The 9,461-nt window shown below is 40.7% G+C and overlaps 1 protein-coding gene and 1 long non-coding RNA gene across 2 annotated transcripts in view; both read left to right on the top strand.

Annotated features, from left to right (window-relative positions):
• The window catches only part of anxa2b (annexin A2b), an 8,099-nt gene extending 7,747 nt beyond the window's left edge, over positions 1-352 (top strand). Inside the window, exon 12 of the mRNA XM_017721588.2 lies at positions 45-352. Coding sequence (XP_017577077.2) covers positions 45-104 — 60 coding nt within the window. The 3' untranslated portion in view covers positions 105-352. The remainder of the gene's footprint in view (positions 1-44) is intronic.
• Positions 353-4,518: 4,166 nt separating this feature from the next.
• On the top strand, positions 4,519-7,984 carry LOC108441854. Its single transcript, XR_001858986.1, has 3 exons — positions 4,519-4,591; positions 7,557-7,655; positions 7,820-7,984. It is a non-coding gene; the product is annotated as an uncharacterized LOC108441854 (long non-coding RNA).
• The last annotated feature ends 1,477 nt before the right edge of the window (positions 7,985-9,461 follow it).

The raw sequence follows: 9,461 nt of genomic DNA, 5'->3' as shown, positions 1-9,461 counted from the left end.
ACATCTACATGCGTTCACTCTTCTTGCTCATTCTGTGTTCTCAGGAGCAAACGAAAGGTGACTACCAGAGAGCTCTACTGAATCTCTGCGGAGGAGACGATTAAATACAGCATCACTACATTTCCCATCCCATGATTCCCGGCCACGCGTACACAGCGTGCACTACAGATACAATAGAGCTTTAAGTTTTACTTAAAATGATTTGAAATTGTGGATGTTTGACTGTTTTGTATACTGAAATAGCAGAATATATCACGTTTTCTCTCTTAAAACACCCCCCTCAGTAAGACTGAAGAATTTTAAGAATGTGTGTTAAATATGTTCTGTAATTAAAATCATGTCATGTTTATGCAAATAGTCTCCTGTATTTATATCTTCTCTGGTGTGAACTTGGTTGTATGAGTGAAAAATGTATCTTTTTCTTGCAGAAATGGACATTTAAGGTAAAAGATGGCTTTTAAAATATAGACTTACCATTTTAAAATACGGCAAACAATTTTTACATTTTTAAGCATCTTTTGCTTATCATGTTGGAATAGCAGTAAATATTCCAGTAGTAATACGTTATCAAGATGTATCCTGGCTGGACAATATTCAAATGGCAAAATGACTCATTATAATCATATGGTTATCATCATAAACAATATCAGTATTAATATCTGCATATTAACAAGATGCTTTGTTACCACCAGACTGTACCACTGATGGGTAAAATCACCATTCGAAGATGTTTTTATGTTTATGGCCTATAAAAGATGAAATGCAGCTGAAAGAGAGCCGTGTGGTTAAGCAGGAGAGTGATTTGTGTCTGTTTTCAGTGACAGGTTCATCTCCGGCTCATAAAGCTCAGTGTTCTCCACAGCCTGTCTGCCTGCCCAGCTCTGTGTATGTTCAGGCCTTTGACACTGACCTAGGAGCAGCTTCTCTTACTGTAATACAAATGAGGAGCGTTAGTAAAGAAAACACAAACTGCTGTTGGATCAGGATCAACAGACTCAGACATGCTTTATACTGCAGTGGGAACAGAAAACACGGCATTTGACAATTAATGTTAAAAATATTTTATAATACTTTCAATATTCAATTATTCATATTTAATTGATCTACATTTTTCAGAGGACATATGCAACAGCATACAATAACAGAAGTAATCAAAACCCTATGCAGTCACATTGATTATGTAGACAGACAGACAGACAGACAGACACTTACTTATTTACTCTGATCCTGATCCTGGAGGGAAATTGCCGTGTTTCAGTAGTGAGATATATAATTATACATAAACTTAGATAAACCATGCAGAAACATGCAAAATAGAAATAAATCTAGACAGAAGTTAAAGTACTAGAGAAATAAAATAAAGTGTAAAAGTATCTATTTATATATTCACATGGGTTATGAGAGGCTGTATTTACAGACAGCAGGCAGTGAGTGGTGTGAGGTCGTCTAACAGCACAGATTATAGACGTCTCATAGACGATTTCATATATACCCTCATGAAATACATATAGTGCTTTACTATGATATATATATATATATATTTATATATATATATAATATGTATATACAGAAAATATATACATTCAGAAAATGTACAAATTTCTACAGTTTACTAAATAATTCTAACAAGTATCATATATTAAGATGAGACTGTATGACAGGAATATTATACAGAGATTAAAACAATGAATTATTATGTTTAAAGTAGCACTTCAGAAATCTTACAGTTGCTTATAGTTATTATTACAGATACTTTTGCTCATCCTGTCATTTATGGTTTACTGTATATATATATATATATATATATATATATATATATATATATATATATATACACTGCTCAAAAAATAAAGGGAACACTTAAACAACACAATTTAACTCCAAATAAATCAAACTTCTGTGAAATCAAACTGTCCACTTAGGAAGCAACACTGACCATCAGTTTCACAGCTGTTGTGCAAATGGAACAGACAACAGGTGGAAATTACTGGCAATTAGCAAGACACACTCAATAAAGGAGTGGTTCTGCAGGTGGGACCACAGACCACTTCTCAGCACCTTTCTGCTTTCTGGCTGATGTTTTGGTCACTTTTGAATGTTGGTGGTGCTTTCACACTCGTGGTAGCAGGAGACGGACTCTACAACCCACACAAGTGGCTCAGCTAGTGCAGCTCATCCAGGATGGCACATCAATGCGAGCTGTGGCAAGAAGGTTTGCTGTGTCTGTCAGCGTAGCGTCCAGAGGATGGAGGCGCTACCAGGAGACAGGCCAGTACACCAGGAGACGTGGAGGAGGCCGTAGGAGGGCAACAACCCAGCAGCAGGAACGCTACCTCCACCTTTGTGCAAGGAGGAACAGGAGGAGCTGCCAGAGCCCTGCAGAATGACCTCCAGCAGGCCTCAAATGTGCATGTGTCTGCACAAACGGTTAGAAACCGACTCCATGAGGATGGTATGAGAGCCCGACGTCCACAGATGGGGGTTGTGCTCACAGCCCAACACCGTGCAGGACGCTTGGCATTTGCCAGAGAACACCAGGATTGGCAAATTCACCACTGGTGCCCTGTGATCTTCACAGATGAAAGCAGGTTCACACTGAGCACATGTGACAGACGTGACAGAGTCTGGAGACGGCGTGGAGAGCGATCTGCTGCCTGCAACATCCTTCAGCATGACCGGTTTGGCAGTGGGTCAGTAATGGTGTGGGGTGGCATTTCTTTGAAGGGCCGCTCTGCCCTCCATGCGCTCACCAGAGGGAGCCTGACTGCCATTAGGTACCGAGATGAGATCCTCAGACCCCTTGTGAGACCATATGCTGGTGCGGTTGGCCCTGGGTTCCTCCTAATGCAGGACAATGCTGGACCTCATGTGGCTGGAGTGTGTCAGCAGTTCCTGCAAGATGAAGGCATTGAAGCTCTGGACCGGTGACTTGTTTTAAGGACATCACATCACAAGTTGGATCAGCCTGTCGTGTGTTTTTCCACTTTAATTGTGTGTGTAACTCCAAATCCAGGCCTCCACTGGTTAATAAGTTTGATTTCCATTGATGATTTTGTTGTCAGCACATTCAACTTTGTACAGAACAAAGTATTCAATGAGAAGATTTCATTCATTCAGATCTAGGATGAGTTATTTGATTGTTCCCTTTATTTTTTGGAGCAGTGTATATATATACATCTACATATACACTCACCGGCCACTTTATTAGGTACACCTGTTCAGTTGCTTGTTAACACAAATAGCTGATCAGCCAATCACACGGCCGCAGCTCACTGCATTTAGGCGTGTAGAGGTGGTCAAGACGACTTGCTGAAGTGCAGACCGAGCATCAGAACGGGGAAGAAAGGGGATTTAAGGGACTTTGAACGTGGCGTGGTTGTTGGTGCCAGACGGGCTGGTCTGAGTATTTCAGAAACTGCTGATCTGCTGGGATTTTCACGCTCAACCATCTCTAGGGTTCACAGAGAACGGTCCGAAAAAGAGGAAACATCCAGTGAGCGGTCAGTTGTGTGGACGAAAATGCCTTGTTGATGTGAGAGGTCAGAGGAGAATGGGCAGACTGGTTCCAGATGATAGAAAGGCAGCAGGAACTCAAATAACCAACCAGAATCTCTGAGGAACGTTTCCAACACCTTGTTGAAAGTCTGACATGAAGAATTAAAGCAGTTCTGAAGGAAAAAGGGGGTCCAGCATTTTACTAGGATTACTTTACCTAATAAAGTGGCCAGGGAGTGTGTGTACCCAGCTGTCTTAAGATGTCTTAACAGCATTTATAAAATGTCTTGAGACATTTTATGTCAAGACATCTCAAGAACATCTTCAGACGTGTGAGTGAAGACACTGTCTTTGTCTTGAGGCAAAAAAATTAACGTCTTAAGACACGAAGTAATTATTTTGTGAGTCTTGAAGATGAGACATGACTTAAGACATAGAGATGTTGTGTCTTACGACAGTTCGGCTGAGACCAAAGAGCGGTCCAATACAAAAAGTTCTGTGGTATGAGTTTGGTGGTCCTGTGGTTCTGCCACACTGAGCGTTACAACAGAGGACTACCAGGATTCCCACAGCACTGCCTGGAATATAATGAGAATATAGCCAGTACATCCAGCTGGAATCTTCTGGGTTTTACCAAAAGAACCTCACTAAGCTTTTACTTGCATCAGAGTGAAGGACTCCGCCTCTCGGGAGTTTAGACCAATCAGAGTGAAGGACTCCGCCTCTCGGGAGTTTAGACCAATCATAGCGCCCTACTTTGCCTCTCGGGAATTTAGACCAATCAGAACACGGGACTCCGCCTCTCGGGAGTTTAGACTAATCAGAGCGCGGGACTCCGCCTCTCGGGAGTTTAGACCAATCAGAGCGCGGGACTCCGCCTCTCGGGAGTTTAGACCAATCAGAGCGCGACCGTTAGGAGCGGTTTACAGCGAGTTACCCGCTCACTGCGAGTGTTAAACCGTCTTTTACATTCCGTACTGAGACAGCGCCGCCTGCCGGGGGGCGTGTTCAGCTCCCAGAACCGAGGATTTCCCCCTGCAGAGCGAACTAACGGTAACTGACTGGACCGGCTGGAGTCAGAACCTGCTGTTGGACGGTGAGTAGTGGTGAGTGAGATGCGCAGCTTCACTGAACAGACAGCGCTAGGCTAGCGTGAGTAGCTAGCTAGCGCTAACGGCTAAGCGGCTTGTCTGCTCTTGATTTTCACCTGTTACCCTCTTGTTAACCACACGTGTCTCATTACCTGTCCCTGTATTTAAGCCTTGTTTTCCCTGGTCTCTCGCTGGTCTTTGTTAGTGTTTGATATTGTTTGGTGTTTGTTTCTTCCGGCCTTCGTTGTGTTTATCCTGTGATCCTTGTCATGTCTGTCCCCTGATCTATCCGTGTTGGCTCCCTGGACCGACTTGACCCTGAAAATGGATTTGCCCCCAATAAATCTCACTTCTCCACGCATACGCGTGCGCCTCCTCATCGCTCCCCCACGTTACAAAACCACTTGATGTAATCCCTCAGCATGCCCTCATACAACGCAACGCACTGCATCGCATCTACCAGAGGCCGTGTATTGGCGGAACCACTCCGGCGCTTGACCAGTCAGAACCAAGTGAGCTCTAACGGAGCGTTTCAGACAGAGGCTGAGTAGAGATTTACAGTATGGGAAAAATGTCTTTCTGGAACACTGAAGCTTGTGAATATACTATAGTAGAATATAATAAAATAAAAATAAAACTATGAACATTGGAAATTAGCGTAATAGGTCACCTTTAAATTTAGCCTGTTTGTGTGCAGATCCAAAAGTAATTTCAACTTTATTGTATTAAAGATTTAACAGATGCATTTTCCTCATATCTCCGACAAAGAAGACGAACACTGAGTAAAAACAGAGGAAGCGACGGCTGTGAATCCGACGGTTTCCTCATTCACCACGGCTTTAACTCCAAAAGGGGAACATTAGCTGCGTGATGTCAGTGATGTTAGTGTTCGGGTATCATGGCGTGGACACGTGCACATTGAGTTATCTGTTACCCGTTTCCTGTGTCCACGTATGTCCACATAAAATGTCCATAGCTTGGCTCTGTTCCAGCTCCAGCACATCTGAGTCTGGTATTAATTGTTCGACAGCTGATCGTTTTCTGGTATCTCAGGTATGTTGGTGCTGCCGGGGTTCAGGCCTCTGTATAATCTGGTCACTTTCTTTTAGTCCATATGAATTTGTCTTATTGTTTCCCATCATTTATAATTGTTAATGGTGCTATGCTGCTAATAACTTCAGCATAACGTTTATACGGAATATCAGCAGACCTTAAAATCGCATTCATTGGTTTGTGGAACTGTGTATTTATTATTACCATATATTTCAAATTTCTAGTCAGTTAAGATGTTTTTCCTTGTCTGTAGAACATGTCAGGTGTGATGATGCTATTGTCCTATGCATATACACAGTTCTATATGTAATCTATATTTAATAGCTATGTGGGTGCCTTTTCATGGGCTGTGCTTGGATTGCAGAGTAAATTATGTGAATGTAGAAGTATTCTATACTTTTCACAGATTAACAAGTAAATACAAAACTGTAAAATAGTGATTTTCCATACTCCTTTAAATGACATTACTGTGATTTGTGTTGATCTTATTTTATTTTATGTTATTTCTTATTTTAAAAGTTGATCAAATGATACCTTCATTAAAAAATGAAGCAATTGTAAAATGGTAATTCAACACCTTTTTAAAACATTAAGGACTAATTATAAAAGGTATTTATAAGCACTGAATGAGATTTTTAACTTTTGCAGCAGCGCTTCCCTCTTACTCCCAACACGTTGAGGGCGTGGTCTGGAATTTTCACTGATTCCATCTTTTCTAATGCAACAAACATTTAAAGGGGAATTCCACAGTTTTCTAAACTTGGCATAATTCTGTCATTGTGATATAAACAAAGGTGCTTAGTGGTTTGATAAAAATGGCTCATTGTAGAGAAAGACTGGGAACCATTATTAACATTATAATAATAATAATAATAATTTTTACTTTTGTTGTTAAATTTGTTCTGAAATTTATGACCATTATGTACTAATGTATGTAATGTTTATGTTTATAAAATATACAACAATGTATATTAAAATAAATAATACCATTATACATCCTACGTGGAACAAAAATTAAATAATTGAGGAAAAAAATTCTTTACTAGAATTTTTGCTATAAATGTTACGTTTTAAAGTTCCCTTAAATATTTTAAAGTAAAAGATTTGTTTTAAAATAATTATTTAAAAATTTAAAATACATATCCATCCTATGTCTTGTGACATCTTGATGTCTTAAACATGGCTTCATTTCTTAAGACATACCTTAAAGATGTCCTAATCTTCATAATGTGTTTGTAGACATGTCTTAAGACATCCCAGGACAGGGTAACGGCTGGGTGTGTATGTACACACACGTCGCTTCCTGTTAGACTATGCTTTATCAGGATTTTAGTATTTGGTGTATTGTGTGTATTTCTATAGACGGTGTTATCAGTGTTATGCTGACTTGCGTTGCTTTTGAACTTGTGCAAACTGTTTTGTGTTTGCAGAAATGAGCGGAGTCACTGGTTTTGACAGGAATTTCAGATGTAAAACTAGTGCTGCATTATCAGTTCAGTACTTTCTTTTGAAGTTTGTGCATTTGGGTTTAAGTCATTTGGGTTGAAAGGACCTGTTAAGTCAGAAAAAGCAAACAGATAAGCTGCAAACGATTTGGGCTCTTTCTGTGCGTGTAGAGCAACCTGTGCCTGCATTCCCAGTCAAGGCCACTGGGAGGTGAAGACTGGAGAGAGTTGAGATTATTCCAGTCATTTTCCAAACAAACTTGCGTTTCTATGGAACATTATACTTTATTACTGTCTGAACGCACCATAAGTGTCACTAGCGCGACTGCCGTCAGACAGGCTGCCTCCCAAGAGTCGAGACTTTGTGTCGTGCCGTGTCTTAACTAGCCTCTCGATAAGGGAGCCTGAACTGAATTTTTGTTTCGTCATTTTTACTGAGTGACTGACGTTTCTCTGTCCCACGTATACGCAGGCTTCATGTGAGGGTCTTCTGGTGCCCCCGGACGAGGCCGAGCAGGCTGTGGAGTTGGTGATGGGAGAGCAGTGATGTGGTTAGACAGGCTTCACGCCTGTGAGTGGGTGACAGTTGCGGTTGCTGGAGGAGGTGCATGCAGTGAATGATGTTCACTGGCATCCTCCGGATACACTTCATCACTGATGCGTCTAGAGGGTGTGTGTGTATGAGTCTTTGATTTGTTTTGACAGCCTCTCATCTCAGTTTTGTTTGCCTTCCAGGCGCTAATCTTTAGGATTTGCATCAATCTTTTATCTCTGCGGTGGCTACAAGGAGACCAGCGGAACCACCTGAACCTGTGGGACCTAAACAGGTACTCCAAAGACGGAAACGATGAGCTCTTTTACTCGTCACTGACACAACATGGAACTTCAGTCTTATTGTAGAAGCAGTCCCTTCACAGCAGAATTAAACCGAGGTTCTGAAGCCGAAGCGTGAGAGTCACTATCAGTCTTTCACTTAGCAACTCATTAATGTCCATATCTGAAAAATATTCAGTTATTAAGAAATTAATTTTTATAAAAATTATATAAATAAAATTATTTTTGTTCATGTTTTTATATTTTTTATCTTATTGCTTTATCAATTGATCATACAAATGTAATTTAAACAGTAATGTAATTTTGATTGTGATTAAAGTATGGAAATAACATCTAATCAAAAAAGTTAAGATGGTTAATGTTGGATGCTCTTATACTTGGACAAATCAGAACAATACTAAGTTTAGTTGTTGGATCACATCAAGTCATTTGTACTTAAACAATTTGGTCTGTTTCACTGTAATATCAGCCTCAAATTAAAATAAATCAAACCACCCATAATAATAATAATAATAATAATAACAATAATAACATGGTGCCTGCTATGGATATTATTTGGGTAGTGGTTCTCAGAAAACTAAGCAATGTTTCTAAACACCTCAGTGTCACTGCTGACAGCTGCACCTGATGAAGTGGTCAATTAATAAAATTGTGACTTGCTCTGTAAGACGAGTTAACCCTGTGTGTTTTGTTGAAGTCAGAACGACTGTCCAAGTTGTGCTTTGTTGGACAGAACCCATGTCCACTGCTTCTCGCTGTCCAACTACAAACCAAAGCAAAAGGCATAATGAATGTTAACACAATAAGAAACTAAACATGCCTTTATCTGTGAGCTTCTCCTCATATTTCTATTCTTTTTTTTTCTTTTACTCCAATGCATTTGATCTTTTGAGACACAGTTTACCAGTTGCTTTTTTCCCCCCTCACTCAAGCATTTTAAATAAGATAAAGGTACAGTAATAACCCAGAAGTTGTTGGAGGCCCCCTGGCAATGGCAGGACCCTAATCAGCTGCTTATATCATTTTTTAATGTAGAGCTGGCACTGGAATTCATCCACCATGGATAAATAGTTAAAATCTCTTTGGAAAGGAAATCACAAGGCTTGGCTGTCTTCAGGTGATCTGGCCACTGTGTCTCAGACAGAGAAAACAGTGTGTTGTGTGCCCTGAGGTCTTGTTAAGTGAGGTTTTGAAGCCACACGGTGTCCGTCAGTTGGAGACTTTCTGAGTTGTGCCAGAACTCTGCTTGCAGCTTAGCTCTCTTCAGTCTGTCATCCAGCACTAGGTAGCTGCCCAACGTCAGCCACCTCATTAAATGGATCAGACAAAGCGATCGGGTCAGTTGGATGAACTTGTGGGCCGTGGAAGCTTTTGAGGTCGTTTGTGGGTGTTGTGAGTTGCTCTAGGTTGGGACCCCTGGTGCATGGCAATGCAAAATGCCCATGTCTTGGAAAGCAATCTAAGAAACCTGGCCAGCATACCTACTGAGAACTAAACACATATTTATTTTACAGAGCAAACTTAACTGAGCATTGGGACCCAC

This window comes from Pygocentrus nattereri, chromosome 15 (genome assembly GCF_015220715.1).
Source record: "Pygocentrus nattereri isolate fPygNat1 chromosome 15, fPygNat1.pri, whole genome shotgun sequence".
NCBI classification, from domain to species: domain Eukaryota; kingdom Metazoa; phylum Chordata; class Actinopteri; order Characiformes; family Serrasalmidae; genus Pygocentrus; species Pygocentrus nattereri.
This window is presented reverse-complemented; position numbering and strand designations above follow the sequence as displayed.